Genomic DNA, 18,280 nt, shown 5'->3' with positions numbered 1-18,280 from the left:
AGTGTGTTAGATACACTGTCCTTTCCCTCTCTGCGACCGAGTGTCACAGTGTGTTAGATACACTGTCCTTTCCCCCTCTGGGACAGTGTCACAGTGTGTTAGATACACTGACCTTTCCCTCTCTGGGACTGGGTGTCATAGTGTGTTAGATACACTGTCCTTTCCCCCTCTGGGAGAGTGTCGCCCTCTGGGAGAGTGTCACAGTGTGTTAGATACACTGTCCTTACCCCCTGAGGGACAGTGTCACAGTGTGTTAGATACACTGTCCTTTCCCCCTCTGGGACAGTGTCACAGTGTGTTAGACACACTGTCCTTTCCCCCTCTGGGACAGTGTCACAGTGTGTTAGATACACTGTCCTTTCCCCCTCTGGGACCGGGTGTCACAGTGTGTTAGATACACTGTCCTTTCCCCCTCTGGGACTGTGTCACAGTGTGTTAGATACACTGTCCTTTCCTCCTATAGGACCGGGTGTCACAGTGTGTTAGATACACTGTCTTTTCCCCTCTGGGACCGGGTGTCACAGTGTGTTAGATACACTGTCCTTTCCCTCTCTGGGACTGGGTGTCACAGTGAGTTAGATACACTGTCCTTTCCCCCCTCTGGGACAGTGTCACAGTGTGTTAGATACACTGTCCTTTCCCCCTCTGGGACAGTGTCACAGTGTGTTAGATACACTGTCCTTTCCCCCTCTGGGACAGTGTCACAGTGTGTTAGATACACTGTCCTTTCCCCCTCTGGGACAGTGTCACAGTGTGTTAGATACACTGTCCTTTCCCCCTCTGGGACAGTGTCACAGTGTGTTAGATACACTGTCCTTTCCCCCTCTGGAACCGGGTGTCACAGTGTGTTAGATACACTGTCCTTTCCCCCTCTGGGACAGTGTCACAGTGTGTTAGATACACTGTCCTTTTCCCCTCTGGGACTGGGTGGCACAGTGTGTTAGATACACTGTCCTTTTCCCTTCTGGGACAGTGTCACAGTGTGTTAGATACACTGTCCTTTCCCTCTCTGCGACCGAGTGTCACAGTGTGTTAGATACACTGTCCTTTCCCCCTCTGGGACAGTGTCACAGTGTGTTAGATACACTGTCCTTTCCCTCTCTGGGACTGGGTGTCATAGTGTGTTAGATACACTGTCCTTTCCCCCTCTGGGAGAGTGTCGCCCTCTGGGAGAGTGTCACAGTGTGTTAGATACACTGTCCTTACCCCCTGAGGGACAGTGTCACAGTGTGTTAGATACACTGTCCTTTCCCCCTCTGGGACAGTATCACAGTGTGTTAGATACACAGACCTTTCCCTCTCTGGGACCGGGTGTCACAGTGTGTTAGATACACTGTCCTTTTCCCCTCTGGGACTGGGTGGCACAGTGTGTTAGATACACTGTCCTTTCTCCCTCTGGGACAGTGTCACAGTGTGTTAGATACACTGTCCTTTCCCTCTCTGCGACCGAGTGTCACAGTGTGTTAGATACACTGTCCTTTCCCCCTCTGGGACAGTGTCACAGTGTGTCACATACACTGTCCTTTCCCCCTCTGGGACCGGGTTTCACAGTGTGTTAGATACACTGTCCTTTTCCCCTCTGGGACTGGGTGGCACAGTGTGTTAGATACACTGTCCTTTCTCCCACTGGGACAGTGTCACAGTGTGTTAGATACACTGTCCTTTTCCCTTCTGGGACAGTGTCACAGTGTGTTAGATACACTGTCCTTTCCCTCTCTGCGACCGAGTGTCACAGTGTGTTAGATACACTGTCCTTTCCCCCTCTGGGACAGTGTCACAGTGTGTTAGATACACTGTCCTTTTCCCCTCTGGGACTGGGTGGCACAGTGTGTTAGATACACTGTCCTTTCTCCCTCTGGGACAGTGTCACAGTGTGTTAGATACACTGTCCTTTTCCCTTCTGGGACAGTGTCACAGTGTGTTAGATACACTGTCCTTTCCCTCTCTGCGACCGAGTGTCACAGTGTGTTAGATACACTGTCCTTTCCCCCTCTGCGACAGAGTCACAGTGTGTTAGATACAATGTCCTTTCCCCCTCTTGGACCGGGTGTCACAGTGTGTTAGATACACTGTCCTTTCCCTCTCTGGGACTGGGTGTCATAGTGTGTTAGATACACTGTCCTTTCCCCCTCTGGGACAGTGTCACAGTGTGTTAGATACACTGTCCTTTCCCCCTCTGGGACCGGGTGTCACAGTGTGTTAGATACTGTCTTTTCCCCTCTGGGACCGGGTGTCACAGTGTGTTAGATACACTGTCCTTTCCCCCTCTGGGACAGTGTCACAGTGTGTTAGATACACTGTCCTTTCCCTCTCTGGGACTGGGTGTCACAGTATGTTAGATACACTGTCCTTTCCCTCTCTGGGACAGTGTCACAGTGTGTTAGATACACTGTCCTTTCCCCCTCTGGGACAGTGTCACAGTGTGTTAGACACACTGTCCTTTCCCCCTCTGGGACAGTGTCACAGTGTGTTAGATACACTGTCCTTTCCCCCTCTGGGACCGGGTGTCACAGTGTGTTAGATACACTGTCCTTTCCCTCTCTGGGACTGGGTGTCATAGTGTGTTAGATACACTGTCCTTTCCCCCTCTGGGAGAGTGTCGCCCTCTGGGAGAGTGTCACAGTGTGTTAGATACACTGTCCTTACCCCCTGAGGGACAGTGTCACAGTGTGTTAGATACACTGTCCTTTCCCCCTCTGGGACAGTGTCACAGTGTGTTAGACACACTGTCCTTTCCCCCTCTGGGACAGTGTCACAGAGTGTTAGATACACTGTCCTTTCCCCCTCTGGGACCGGGTGTCACAGTGTGTTAGATACACTGTCCTTTCCCCCTCTGGGACAGTGTCACAGTGTGTTAGATACACTGTCCTTTCCTCCTATAGGACCGGGTGTCACAGTGTGTTAGATACACTGTCTTTTCCCCTCTGGGACCGGGTGTCACAGTGTGTTAGATACACTGTCCTTTTCCCCTCTGGGACAGTGCCACAGTGTGTTAGATACACTGTCCTTTCCCTCTCTGGGACTGGGTGTCACAGTGAGTTAGATACACTGTCCTTTCCCCCCTCTGGGACAGTGTCACAGTGTGTTAGATACACTGTCCTTTCGCCCTCTGGGACAGTGTCACAGTGTGTTAGATACACTGTCCTTTCCCCCCTCTGGGACAGTGTCACAGTGTGTTAGATACACTGTCCTTTCGCCCTCTGGGACCGGGTGTCACAATGTGTTAGATACACTGTCCTTTCCCCCTCTGGGACAGTGTCACAGTATGTTAGATATACTGTCCTTTCCCCCTCTGGGACAGTGTCACAGTGTGTTAGATACAGTGTCCTTTCCCCCTCTGGGACCGGGTGTCACAGTGTGTTAGATACACTGTCCTTTCCCCCTCTGGGACAGTGTCACAGTGTGTTAGATACACTGTCCTTTCCCCCTCTCGGACAGTGTCACAGTGTGTTAGATACAATGTCCTTTCTCCCTCTTGGACCGGGTGTCACAGTGTGTTAGATACACTGTCCTTTCCCCCTCTGGGACCGGGTGTCACAGTGTGTTAGATACACTGTCCTCTCCCCCTCTTGGACCGGGTGTCACAGTGTGTTAGATACACTGTCCTTTCCCCCTCTGCGACCGGGTGTCACAGTGAGTTAGATACACTGTCCTTTCCCCCTCTCGGATCGGGTGTCACAGTGTGTTAGATACACTGTCCTTTCCCCCTCTGGGAGAGTGTCGCCCTCTGGGAGAGTGTCACAGTGTGTTAGATACACTGTCCTTTCCCCCTCTGGGACAGTGTCACAGTGTGTTAGATACACTGTCCTTTCCCCCTCTGGGACTGGGTGTCACAGTGTGTTAGATACACTGTCCTTTCCCCCTCTGGGACCAGGTGTCACAGTGTGTTAGATACACTGTCCTTTCCCCCTCTGGGAGAGCGTCGCCATCTGGGAGAGTGTCACAGTGTGTTAGATACACTGTCCTTTCCCCCTCTGGGACAGTGTCACAGTGTGTTAGATACACTGTCCTTTCCCCCTCTGGAACCGGGTGTCACAGTGTGTTAGATACACTGTCCTTTCCCCCTCTGGGACAGTGTCACAGTGTGTTAGATACACTGTCCTTTTCCCCTCTGGGACTGGGTGGCACAGTGTGTTAGATACACTGTCCTTTTCCCTTCTGGGACAGTGTCACAGTGTGTTAGATACACTGTCCTTTCCCTCTCTGCGACCGAGTGTCACAGTGTGTTAGATACACTGTCCTTTCCCCCTCTGGGACAGTGTCACAGTGTGTTAGATACACTGACCTTTCCCTCTCTGGGACTGGGTGTCATAGTGTGTTAGATACACTGTCCTTTCCCCCTCTGGGAGAGTGTCGCCCTCTGGGAGAGTGTCACAGTGTGTTAGATACACTGTCCTTACCCCCTGAGGGACAGTGTCACAGTGTGTTAGATACACTGTCCTTTCCCCCTCTGGGACAGTGTCACAGTGTGTTAGACACACTGTCCTTTCCCCCTCTGGGACAGTGTCACAGTGTGTTAGATACACTGTCCTTTCCCCCTCTGGGACCGGGTGTCACAGTGTGTTAGATACACTGTCCTTTCCCCCTCTGGGACTGTGTCACAGTGTGTTAGATACACTGTCCTTTCCTCCTATAGGACCGGGTGTCACAGTGTGTTAGATACACTGTCTTTTCCCCTCTGGGACCGGGTGTCACAGTGTGTTAGATACACTGTCCTTTCCCTCTCTGGGACTGGGTGTCACAGTGAGTTAGATACACTGTCCTTTCCCCCCTCTGGGACAGTGTCACAGTGTGTTAGATACACTGTCCTTTCCCCCTCTGGGACAGTGTCACAGTGTGTTAGATACACTGTCCTTTCCCCCTCTGGGACAGTGTCACAGTGTGTTAGATACACTGTCCTTTCCCCCTCTGGGACAGTGTCACAGTGTGTTAGATACACTGTCCTTTCCCCCTCTGGGACAGTGTCACAGTGTGTTAGATACACTGTCCTTTCCCCCTCTGGAACCGGGTGTCACAGTGTGTTAGATACACTGTCCTTTCCCCCTCTGGGACAGTGTCACAGTGTGTTAGATACACTGTCCTTTCCCTCTCTGGGACTGGGTGTCATAGTGTGTTAGATACACTGTCCTTTCCCCCTCTGGGAGAGTGTCGCCCTCTGGGAGAGTGTCACAGTGTGTTAGATACACTGTCCTTACCCCCTGAGGGACAGTGTCACAGTGTGTTAGATACACTGTCCTTTCCCCCTCTGGGACAGTATCACAGTGTGTTAGATACACAGACCTTTCCCTCTCTGGGACCGGGTGTCACAGTGTGTTAGATACACTGTCCTTTTCCCCTCTGGGACTGGGTGGCACAGTGTGTTAGATACACTGTCCTTTCTCCCTCTGGGACAGTGTCACAGTGTGTTAGATACACTGTCCTTTCCCTCTCTGCGACCGAGTGTCACAGTGTGTTAGATACACTGTCCTTTCCCCCTCTGGGACAGTGTCACAGTGTGTCACATACACTGTCCTTTCCCCCTCTGGGACCGGGTTTCACAGTGTGTTAGATACACTGTCCTTTTCCCCTCTGGGACTGGGTGGCACAGTGTGTTAGATACACTGTCCTTTCTCCCACTGGGACAGTGTCACAGTGTGTTAGATACACTGTCCTTTTCCCTTCTGGGACAGTGTCACAGTGTGTTAGATACACTGTCCTTTCCCTCTCTGCGACCGAGTGTCACAGTGTGTTAGATACACTGTCCTTTCCCCCTCTGGGACAGTGTCACAGTGTGTTAGATACACTGTCCTTTTCCCCTCTGGGACTGGGTGGCACAGTGTGTTAGATACACTGTCCTTTCTCCCTCTGGGACAGTGTCACAGTGTGTTAGATACACTGTCCTTTTCCCTTCTGGGACAGTGTCACAGTGTGTTAGATACACTGTCCTTTCCCTCTCTGCGACCGAGTGTCACAGTGTGTTAGATACACTGTCCTTTCCCCCTCTGCGACAGAGTCACAGTGTGTTAGATACAATGTCCTTTCCCCCTCTTGGACCGGGTGTCACAGTGTGTTAGATACACTGTCCTTTCCCTCTCTGGGACTGGGTGTCATAGTGTGTTAGATACACTGTCCTTTCCACCTCTGGGACAGTGTCACAGTGTGTTAGATACACTGTCCTTTCCCCCTCTGGGACCGGGTGTCACAGTGTGTTAGATACTGTCTTTTCCCCTCTGGGACCGGGTGTCACAGTGTGTTAGATACACTGTCCTTTCCCCCTCTGGGACAGTGTCACAGTGTGTTAGATACACTGTCCTTTCCCTCTCTGGGACTGGGTGTCACAGTATGTTAGATACACTGTCCTTTCCCTCTCTGGGACAGTGTCACAGTGTGTTAGATACACTGTCCTTTCCCCCTCTGGGACAGTGTCACAGTGTGTTAGACACACTGTCCTTTCCCCCTCTGGGACAGTGTCACAGTGTGTTAGATACACTGTCCTTTCCCCCTCTGGGACCGGGTGTCACAGTGTGTTAGATACACTGTCCTTTCCCCCTCTGGGACAATGTCACAGTGTGTTAGATACACTATCCTTTCCTTCTATAGGACCGGGTGTCACAGTGTGTTAGATACACTGTCCTTTCCCCCTCTGGGACCGGGTGTCACAGTGTGTTAGATACACTGTCCTTTCCCCCTCTGGGACCGGGTGTCACAATGTGTTAGATAGACTGTCCTTTCCCTCTCTGGGACAGTGTCACAGTATGTTAGATACACTGTCCTTTCTCCCTCTGGGACCGGGTGTCACAATGTGTTAGATACACTGTCCTTTCCCCCTCTGGGACAGGGTTTCACAGTGTGTTAGATACACTGTCCTTTCCCCCTCTGGGACAGTGTCACAGTATGTTAGATATACTGTCCTTTCCCCCTCTGGGACAGTGTCACAGTGTGTTAGATACACTGTCCTTTCCCCCTCTGGGACCGGGTGTCACAGTGTGTTAGATACAGTGTCCTTTCCCCCTCTGGGACCGGGTGTCACAGTGTGTTAGATACACTGTCCTTTCCCCCTCTGGGACAGTGTCACAGTGTGTTAGATACACTGTCCTTTCCCCCTCTCGGACAGTGTCACAGTGTGTTAGATACAATGTCCTTTCTCCCTCTTGGACCGGGTGTCACAGTGTGTTAGATACACTGTCCTTTCCCCCTCTGGGACTGGGTGTCACAGTGTGTTAGATACACTGTCCTCTCCCCCTCTTGGACCGGGTGTCACAGTGTGTTAGATACACTGTCCTTTCCCCCTCTGCGCCCGGGTGTCACAGTGAGTTAGATACACTGTCCTTTCCCCCTCTGGGATCGGGTGTCACAGTGTGTTAGATACACTGTCCTTTCCCCCTCTGGGAGAGTGTCGCCCTCTGGGAGAGTGTCACAGTGTGTTAGATACACTGTCCTTTCCCCCTCTGGGACAGTGGCACAGTGTGTTAGATACACTGTCCTTTCCCCCTCTGGGACTGGGTGTCACAGTGTGTTAGATACACTGTCCTTTCCCCCTCTGGGACCAGGTGTCACAGTGTGTTAGATACACTATCCTTTCCCCCTCTGGGAGAGTGTCGCCATCTGGGAGAGTGTCACAGTGTGTTAGATACACTGTCCTTTCCCCCTCTGGGACAGTGTCACAGTGTGTTAGATACACTGTCCTTTCCCCCTCTGGAAGCGGGTGTCACAGTGTGTTAGATACACTGTCCTTTCCCCCTCTGGGACAGTGTCACAGTGTGTTAGATACACTGTCCTTTCCCCCTCTGGGACTGGGTGGCACAGTGTGTTAGATACACTGTCCTTTTCCCTTCTGGGACAGTGTCACAGTGTGTTAGATACACTGTCCTTTCCCTCTCTGCGACCGAGTGTCACAGTGTGTTAGATACACTGTCCTTTCCCCCTCTGGGACAGTGTCACAGTGTGTTAGATACACTGTCCTTTCCCTCTCTGGGACTGGGTGTCATAGTGTGTTAGATACACTGTCCTTTCCCCCTCTGGGAGAGTGTCGCCCTCTGGGAGAGTGTCACAGTGTGTTAGATACACTGTCCTTACCCCCTGAGGGACAGTGTCACAGTGTGTTAGATACACTGTCCTTTCCCCCTCTGGGACAGTGTCACAGTGTGTTAGACACACTGTCCTTTCCCCCTCTGGGACAGTGTCACAGAGTGTTAGATACACTGTCCTTTCCCCCTCTGGGACCGGGTGTCACAGTGTGTTAGATACACTGTCCTTTCCCCCTCTGGGACAGTGTCACAGTGTGTTAGATACACTGTCCTTTCCTCCTATAGGACCGGGTGTCACAGTGTGTTAGATACACTGTCTTTTCCCCTCTGGGACCGGGTGTCACAGTGTGTTAGATACACTGTCCTTTTCCCCTCTGGGACAGTGCCACAGTGTGTTAGATACACTGTCCTTTCCCTCTCTGGGACTGGGTGTCACAGTGAGTTAGATACACTGTCCTTTCCCCCCTCTGGGACAGTGTCACAGTGTGTTAGATACACTGTCCTTTCGCCCTCTGGGACAGTGTCACAGTGTGTTAGATACACTCTCCTTTCCCCCTCTGGGACTGTGTCACAGTGTGTTAGATACACTGTCCTTTCCTCCTATAGGACCGGGTGTCACAGTGTGTTAGATACACTGTCTTTTCCCCTCTGGGACCGGGTGTCACAGTGTGTTAGATACACTGTCCTTTCCCTCTCTGGGACTGGGTGTCACAGTGAGTTAGATACACTGTCCTTTCCCCCCTCTGGGACAGTGTCACAGTGTGTTAGATACACTGTCCTTTCCCCCTCTGGGACAGTGTCACAGTGTGTTAGATACACTGTCCTTTCCCCCTCTGGGACAGTGTCACAGTGTGTTAGATACACTGTCCTTTCCCCCTCTGGGACAGTGTCACAGTGTGTTAGATACACTGTCCTTTCCCCCTCTGGGACCGGGTGTCACAGTGTGTTTGATACATTGTCCTTTCCCCCTCTGGGACTGGGTGTCACAGTGTGTTAGATACACTGTCCTTTCCCCCTCTGGGACCGGGTGTCACAATGTGTTAGATAGACTGTCCTTTCCCTCTCTGGGACAGTGTCACAGTATGTTAGATACACTGTCCTTTCTCCCTCTGGGACCGGGTGTCACAATGTGTTAGATACACTGTCCTTTCCCCCTCTGGGACAGTGTCACAGTATGTTAGATATACTGTCCTTTCCCCCTCTGGGACAGTGTCACAGTGTGTTAGATACAGTGTCCTTTCCCCCTCTGGGACCGGGTGTCACAGTGTGTTAGATACACTGTCCTTTCCCCCTCTGGGACCGGGTGTCACAATGTGTTAGATAGACTGTCCTTTTTCCTCTCTGGGACAGTGTCACAGTATGTTAGATACACTATCCTTTCTCCCTCTGGGACCGGGTTTCACAGTGTGTTAGATACACTGTCCTTTCCCCCTCTGGGACAGTGTCACAGTATGTTAGATATACTGTCCTTTCCCCCTCTGGGACAGTGTCACAGTGTGTTAGATACAATGTCCTTTCTCCCTCTTGGACCGGGTGTCACAGTGTGTTAGATACACTGTCCTTTCCCCCTCTGGGACCGGGTGTCACAGTGTGTTAGATACACTGTCCTCTCCCCCTCTTGGACCGGGTGTCACAGTGAGTTAGATACACTGTCCTTTCCCCCTCTCGGATCGGGTGTCACAGTGTGTTAGATACACTGTCCTTTCCCCCTCTGGGACCAGGTGTCACAGTGTGTTAGATACACTGTCCTTTCCCCCTCTGGGAGAGTGTCGCCCTCTGGGAGAGTGTCACAGTGTGTTAGATACACTGTCCCCTCCCCTTCTGGCACTGAGCAATTGCTGTTTATTTATACCGTTTACGTGTCCTGTGGTGCTCAGAGCGATCTTCTTTCCCGGGAAGGGCATGAGGAAACATTGGGCCTTCGAAATCAGCATCTCCATGGAGGGTAGAAAAGTCGTTTTGGCGTTCCGAAGTTTCTGTCCAGAGGAATGTATCAGAGGCGTGAATCTCAGTCAGTGGACACTCTCCCCTTCCACCTCTCCCCACAATGCCCCATGTCTCATCACCTGCCCCAGTGGGTGTGGAACGGAGCTTGGCAATTACTGATTTGACGCCCAACGCGAGCTGAACTCCAGGCCGCAGCCTGCGCTGTCTCCCATCGAGCCGGGTCCTCTTCAAACCTGCCAACTGTAGGAACCTTGGCACCTGTCCCTCCGCGACCCCCTCAGTTCAAATTCCCAGCAACACCAGGAGAGATGGACATTTGTCAAACATCTGGAATCGAGCGTGGCCAGGAGAGCCATCAAAGGAAGGACTCAACCCAGCCTCTCAATCCCCCTCCCCAGCCCATGTCGGGCGGGAGAAGATTAGATTAGGGGACCCTAGCTCCGTAAATTGGAAATGGTGCGAACGGCTCAAAGGGAGAGAGAGAGGCCGGTCTGAGAGGATGTGGCCTTGGAAAATAGCTCTCTACTCAATAAGACCCAATAAGGCCTCTTGTTCTCCTCAAGTCTCTCTTCAAATGCCCCCCAAATCTCCTGCCCCTTGACTTGAAATCTACACCAGCAATTAATTGACCCTTCTACTAAGGGAAAAGGTTCCCTCCTTTTCACCCGACCAATGTCCCTCATAGTTCTGTCCACCCCAATCAGGTCTCGCTTCCCACCCAGACTGCTCAGCCTCCTCTGCTCCAGGGCCCCAGTCGAACCAGCCTCTCTTCATCGCTGTAACGCTCCAGCCCAGGCAACATCCTGGTGAACCTCCTCTGCACCCTCTCTAGTGCAACACATCCTTCCTGTAGTGTGGTGCCCAGAACTGCACACTGCTCTAATTGTGGCCTAACCAGTGTTTATACAGCTCCATTGTAACCTCCCTGCTAATGGAGTCGCTAATCTTCGCTAATGAAGACAAGTATCTCCGAGGCATTTTCATGTGTACAAAGTCAGGAGAACATCCAATAAAATAAACAACCCCTATTTCCGCCCCCCCCCCCCTCCGCTCCCTGACGCCAACCCCCCTCACATCCCGCCTTCCCATTTTAACCTGCTTGCCTGCCCCCCCCCCCCACCAGCACCACCTTTGCTAACCTCTCAAACCTCCTTAAAGAAATCAATAAACGGCTTCCACCTCCGGGGTGAACCCTTCCACCGACATCCCCCCCCTCCCGCTCAAGGTGAACTTGTCTGCTCCCGGAATTCTGCCAGGTTCCCCCCCACCCCCACATTCTCCCGCTCCAAATCCCGCCACCCAAGCAGAGATCCGTCTCCGAGGCTATCGGCCAAAACGTCGGCCTCTCTCACCCTGCTGGACTTCCCGCTCTTCCGACTCCCAAAACAGCGCCACCTCTGGACTCGGGATAACCCCCCTCCCCCCAACACACACACACACACACACACACACACACACCGGCACCTCGGACGCCACGTGCGAGACGCCCTGTCAGAAACCCCTCCGTGTCAGACTCGCCCAGAACATGTGGACATGATTCGCAGGCCCCCCCCCCCCCCGCCCCCCCCCCCCCCCGCGCACCGTCCACATCTATCCTCAATCCCGTCGTCTGCATACAATGAGAATCTCTGTTCTATGCCATTCCCCCCCTCCCCACCCCACCCCCCCTCTCAATCCATCTCCAGTCCCTTGACATCCTAACCCCATTGCCGGCACTTCGACCGCCAAGTCAACGGGGAGGAGTGGATGAAGGAATGAACAATCCCTCGCCCTACAGTACGAATATCTCCCACTTTCTCTGCCTTTTAGCTTTGACAAAGGGTCAGGTGGACTCGAAACGGGAGCTCTTTTCTCTCCCTGCAGATGCTGCCAGACCTGCTGAGATTTTCCAGCATTTGCTCTTTCGGTTTCAGATTCCATCATCCGCAGTCATTTGCTTTTACTCCTCTCCCTTCTTCCCTCAAATACTATCCCCTTCTGGCAGGAAAAGATCGAACAAATTCGCCTTGAGAAATTTGCTTTTCTGATTGGAGGGCTGTGACCAGTGGCGTTCCACAGGGATCAGTGCTGGGACCTTTGCTGTTCGTAGTCTATATAAATGATTTGGAGGAAAATTTTTATAGAATTTACAGTGCAGAAGGAGGCCATTCAGCCCATCGAGTCTGCACCGGCTCTTGGAAAGAGCACCCAAGGTCAACACCTCCACCCTATCCCCATAACCCAGGAACCCCACCCAACCCTAAGGGCAATTTTTGGACACCAAGGGCAATTTATCACGGCCAATCCACCTAACCTGCACATCTTTGGACTGTGGGAGGAAACCGGAGCACCCGGAGGAAACCCACGCACACACGGGAAGGATGTGCAGACTCCGCACAGACAGTGACCCAAGCCGGAATCAAACCTGGGACCCTGGAGCTGTGAAGCAATTGTGCTATCCACAATGCGACCGTGTAACTGATCTCATTAGTAAGTTTGCAGACGACAAAGGTTGGTGGAATTGCGGATAGCGCTGAGGACTGTTAGAGGATACAGCAGGATTTAGATTGTTTGGAGACTTGGGCGGAGAGATGGCAGATGGAGTTTAATCCGGACAAATGTGAGGTAATGCATTTTGGAAGGTCTAATACAGGTAGGGAATATACAGTGAATGGTAGAACCCTCAAGAGTATTGACAGTCAGAGAGATCCTGGTGTACATGCCCACAGGTCACTGAAAGGGGCAACACAGGTGGAGAAGGTAGTCAAGCAGGCATACGGCATGCTTACCTTCATTGTCCGGGGCATTGAGTATAAGAATTGGCAAGTCATGTTGCAGCTGTATAGAACCTTAGTTAGGCCACACTTGGAGTATAGTGTTCAATTCTGGTCGCCACACTACCAGAAGGATGTGGAGGCTTTAGAGAGGGTGCAGAAGAGATTTACCAGAATGTTGCCTGGTATGGAGGGCATTAGCTATGAGGAGCGGTTGAATAAACTCAGCTTGTTCTCACTGGAACGAAGGAGGTTGAGGGGCGACCTGATAGAGGTCTACAAAATTATGAGGGGCATAGACAGAGTGGATAGTCAGAGGCTTTTCCCCAGGGTAGAGGGGTCAATTGCTAGGGGGCATAGGTTTAAGGTGCTAGGGGCAAGGTTTAGAGTAGATGTACGAGGCAAGTTTTTTACACAGAGGGTAGTGGGTGCCTGGAACTCGCTACCGGAGGTGGTGGTGGAAGCAGGGACGATAGTGACATTTAAGGGGCATCTTGACAAATACATGAATAGGATGGGAATAGAGGGATACGGACCCCGGAAGTGGAGAAGGTTGTAGTTTAGTCGGGCAGCATGGTCGGCACGGGCTTGGAGGGCCGAAGGGCCTGTTCCTGTGCTGTACATTTCTTTGTTCTTTGTTCTTGAGCGGGAGCCACCAAAGTTACAACCACTCAATCCGGGGCCGCCACTGGAAGTCATCCCAAATGCTTCCTTAACCACCTTTATCCCTGTACTACTATCTCCAGGGATCGATGGACATGCACCCCAAGACCCGTCTGTAGTTTCGAGCAGCCAACCGTTCACTGTCAATCCGCGTGGCTCATTGGTCCTCCCATCATGCATCAGCTGAACTTTGCAGGCTTAAAATCCATTTCCCACGGTCCTGTCCATGTGAACGACGCCCTACATATCGTCCTGTAATGTAAGGCTTTCCACCTTGTTATTTATAACACTGTTACTCAGTAACCCCTCTCCCCCAGCACCCTGTGTTACAGACTGTATCTCTACTGATGTTAATCCAGCTCCCTCACACTGTCACTCAGTAACCCCTCTCCCCCAGCACCCTGTGTTACTGACTGTATCTCTACTGATGTTAATCCAGCTCCCTCAGACTGTCACTCAGTAACCCCTCTCCCCCTGCACCCTGTGTTACTGACTGTATCTCTACTGATGTTAATCCAGCTCCCTCACACTGTCACTCAGTAACCCCTCTCCCCAGCACCCTGTGTTACTGACTGTATCTCTACTGATGTTAATCCAGCTCCCTCACACTGTCACTCAGTAACCCCTCTCCCCCAGCACCCTGTGTTACTGACTGTATCTCTACTGATGTTAATCCAGCTCCCTCACACTGTCACTCAGTAACCCCTCTCCCCCAGCACCCTGTGTTACTGACTGTATCTCTACTGATGTTAATCCAGCTCCCTCACACTGTCACTCAGTAACCCCTCTCCCCAGCACCCTGTGTTACTGACTGTATCTCTACTGATGTTAATCCAGCTCCCTCACACTGTCACTCAGTAACCCCTCTCCCCCAGCACCCTGTGTTACTGACTGTATCTCTACTGATGTTAATCCAGCTCCCTCACACTGTCACTCAGTAACCCCTCTCCCCCAGCACCCTGTGTTACTGACTGTATCTCTACTGATGTTAATCCAGCTCCCTCACACTGTCACTCAGTAACCCCTCTCCCCCAGCACCCTGTGTTACTGACTGTATCTCTACTGATGTTAACCCAGCTCCCTCACACTGTCACTCAGTAACCCCTCTCCCCCAGCACCCTGTGTTACTGACTGTATCTCTATTGATGTTAATCCAGCTCCCTCACACTGTCACTCAGTAACCCCTCTCCCCCAACACCCTGTGTTACTGACTGTATCTCTACTGATGTTAATCCAGCTCCCTCACACTGTCACTCAGTAACCCCTCTCCCCCAGCACCCTGTGTTACTGACTGTATCTCTACTGATGTTAATCCAGCTCCCTCACACTGTCACTCAGTAACCCCTCTCCCCCAGCACCCTGTGTTACTGACTGTATCTCTACTGATGTTAATCCAGCTCCCTCACACTGTCACTCAGTAACCCCTCTCCCTCAGCACCCTGTGTTACTGACTGTATCTCTACTGATGTTAATCCAGCTCCCTCACACTGTCACTCAGTAATCCCTCTCCCCCAGCACCCTGTGTTACTGACTGTATCTCTACTGATGTTAATCCAGCTCCCTCACACTGTCACTCAGTAACCCCTCTCCCCCAGCACCCTGTGTTACTGACTGTATCTCTATTGATGTTAATCCAGCTCCCTCACACTCACTCAGTAACCCCTCTCCCCCAACACCCTGTGTTACTGACTGTATCTCTCCTGATGTTAATCCAGCTCCCTCACACTGTCACTCAGTAACCCCTCTCCCCCTGCACCCTGTGTTACTGACTGTATCTCTACTGATGTTAATCCAGCTCCCTCACACTGTCACTCAGTAACCCCTCTCCCCCAGCACCCTGTGTTACTGACTGTATCTGTACTGATGTTAATCCAGCTCCCTCACACTGTCACTCAGTAACCCCTCTCCCCCAGCACCCTGTGTTACTGACTGTATCTCTACTGATGTTAATCCAGCTCCCTCACACTGTCACTCAGTAACCCCTCTCCCCCAGCACCCTGTGTTACTGACTGTATCTCTACTGATGTTAATCCAGCTCCCTCACACTGTCACTCAGTAACCCCTCTCCCCAGCACCCTGTGTTACTGACTGTATCTCTACTGATGTTAATCCAGCTCCCTCACACTGTCACTCAGTAACCCCTCTCCCCAGCACCCTGTGTTACTGACTGTATCTCTACTGATGTTAATCCAGCTCCCTCACACTGTCACTCAGTAACCCCTCTCCCCCAGCACCCTGTGTTACTGACTGTATCTTTACTGATGTTAATCCAGCCCCCTCACACTGTCACTCAGTAACCCCTCTCCCCCTGCACCCTGTGTTACTGACTGTATCTCTACTGATGTTAATCCAGCTCCCTCACACTGTCACTCAGTAACCCCTCTCCCCCAGCTCCCTGTGTTACTGACTGTATCTCTACTGATGTTAATCCAGCTCCCTCACACTGTCTCTCAGTAACCACTCTCCCCCAGCACCCTGTGTTACTGACTGTATCTCTACTGATGTTAATCCAGCTCCCTCACACTGTCTCTCAGTAACCACTCTCCCCCAGCACCCTGTGTTACTGACTGTATCTCTACTGATGTTAATCCAGCTCCCTCACACTGTCACTCAGTAACCCCTCTCCTCCAGCACCCTGTGTTACTGACTGTATCTCTACTGATGTTAATCCAGCTCCCTCACACTGTCACTCAGTAACCCCTCTCCCCCAGCACCCTGTGTTACTGACTGTATCTCTACTGATGTTAATCCAGCTCCCTCACACTGTCACTCAGTAACCCCTCTCCCCCAGCTCCCTGTGTTACTGACTGTATCTCTACTGATGTTAATCCAGCTCCCTCACACTGTCTCTCAGTAACCACTCTCCCCCAGCACCCTGTGTTACTGACTGTATCTCTACTGATGTTAATCCAGCTCCCTCACACTGTCTCTCAGTAACCACTCTCCCCCAGCACCCTGTGTTACTGACTGTATCTCTACTGATGTTAATCCAGCTCCCTCACACTGTCACTCAGTAACCCCTCTCCTCCAGCACCCTGTGTTACTGACTGTATCCCTACTGATGTTAATCCAGCTCCCTCACACTGTCACTCAGTAACCCCTCTCCCCAGCACCCTGTGTTACTGACTGTATCTCTACTGATGTTAATCCAGCTCCCTCACACTGTCACTCAGTAACCCCTCTCCCCCAGCACCCTGTGTTACTGACTGTATCTCTACTGATGTTAATCCAGCTCCCTCACACTGTCACTCAGTAACCCCTCTCCCCCAGCACCCTGTGTTACTGACTGTGTCTCTACTGATGTTAATCCAGCTCCCTCACACTGTCACTCAGTATCCCCCTTACCCCAGCACCCTGTGTTACTGACTGTATCTCTACTGATGTTAATCCAGCTCCCTCACATTGTCACTTAGTAACCCCTCTACCCCAGCACCCTGTGTTACTGACTGTATCTCTACTGATGTTAATCCAGCTCCCTCACACTGTCACTCAGTAACCCCTCTCCCCCAGCTCCCTGTGTTACTGACTGTATCTCTACTGATGTTAATCCAGCTCCCTCACACTGTCTCTCAGTAACCACTCTCCCCCAGCACCCTGTGTTACTGACTGTATCTCTACTGATGTTAATCCAGCTCCCTCACACTGTCTCTCAGTAACCACTCTCCCCCAGCACCCTGTGTTACTGACTGTATCTCTACTGATGTTAATCCAGCTCCCTCACACTGTCACTCAGTAACCCCTCTCCTCCAGCACCCTGTGTTACTGACTGTATCTCTACTGATGTTAATCCAGCTCCCTCACACTGTCACTCAGTAACCCCTCTCCCCCAGAACCCTGTGTTACTGACTGTATCTCTACTGATGTTAATCCAGCTCCCTCACACTGTCACTCAGTAACCCCTCTCCCCCAGCTCCCTGTGTTACTGACTGTATCTCTACTGATGTTAATCCAGCTCCCTCACACTGTCACTCAGTAACCCCTCTCCCTCAGCACCCTGTGTTACTGACTGTATCTCTACTGATGTTAATCCAGCTCCCTCACACTGTCACTCAGTAATCCCTCTCCCCCAGCACCCTGTGTTACTGACTGTATCTCTACTGATGTTAATCCAGCTCCCTCACACTGTCACTCAGTAACCCCTCTCCCCCAGCACCCTGTGTTACTGACTGTATCTCTATTGATGTTAATCCAGCTCCCTCACACTGTCACTCAGTAACCCCTCTCCCCCAACACCCTGTGTTACTGACTGTATCTCTCCTGATGTTAATCCAGCTCCCTCACACTGTCACTCAGTAACCCCTCTCCCCCTGCACCCTGTGTTACTGACTGTATCTCTACTGATGTTAATCCAGCTCCCTCACACTGTCACTCAGTAACCCCTCTCCCCCAGCACCCTGTGTTACTGACTGTATCTGTACTGATGTTAATCCAGCTCCCTCACACTGTCACTCAGTAACCCCTCTCCCCCAGCACCCTGTGTTACTGACTGTATCTCTACTGATGTTAATCCAGCTCCCTCACACTGTCACTCAGTAACCCCTCTCCCCCAGCACCCTGTGTTACTGACTGTATCTCTACTGATGTTAATCCAGCTCCCTCACACTGTCACTCAGTAACCCCTCTCCCCAGCACCCTGTGTTACTGACTGTATCTCTACTGATGTTAATCCAGCTCCCTCACACTGTCACTCAGTAACCCCTCTCCCCAGCACCCTGTGTTACTGACTGTATCTCTACTGATGTTAATCCAGCTCCCTCACACTGTCACTCAGTAACCCCTCTCCCCCAGCACCCTGTGTTACTGACTGTATCTTTACTGATGTTAATCCAGCTCCCTCACACTGTCACTCAGTAACCCCTCTCCCCCTGCACCCTGTGTTACTGACTGTATCTCTACTGATGTTAATCCAGC

General features: G+C 51.6%; 1 protein-coding gene across 1 annotated transcript in view; it reads right to left on the bottom strand.

Annotated features, from left to right (window-relative positions):
• The window catches only part of LOC140396613 (uncharacterized), a 165,361-nt gene that overhangs the window by 125,275 nt on the left and 21,806 nt on the right, over positions 1–18,280 (bottom strand). The window contains 1 exon segment of the mRNA XM_072485408.1: positions 9,859–9,982. Coding sequence (XP_072341509.1) covers positions 9,859–9,946 — 88 coding nt within the window. The 5' untranslated portion in view covers positions 9,947–9,982.

Source organism: Scyliorhinus torazame, chromosome 19 (genome assembly GCF_047496885.1).
Source record: "Scyliorhinus torazame isolate Kashiwa2021f chromosome 19, sScyTor2.1, whole genome shotgun sequence".
Taxonomy (NCBI): domain Eukaryota; kingdom Metazoa; phylum Chordata; class Chondrichthyes; order Carcharhiniformes; family Scyliorhinidae; genus Scyliorhinus; species Scyliorhinus torazame.
Note: the sequence above shows the minus strand (reverse complement) of the source record. Positions and strands in the feature narration are given on the sequence as shown.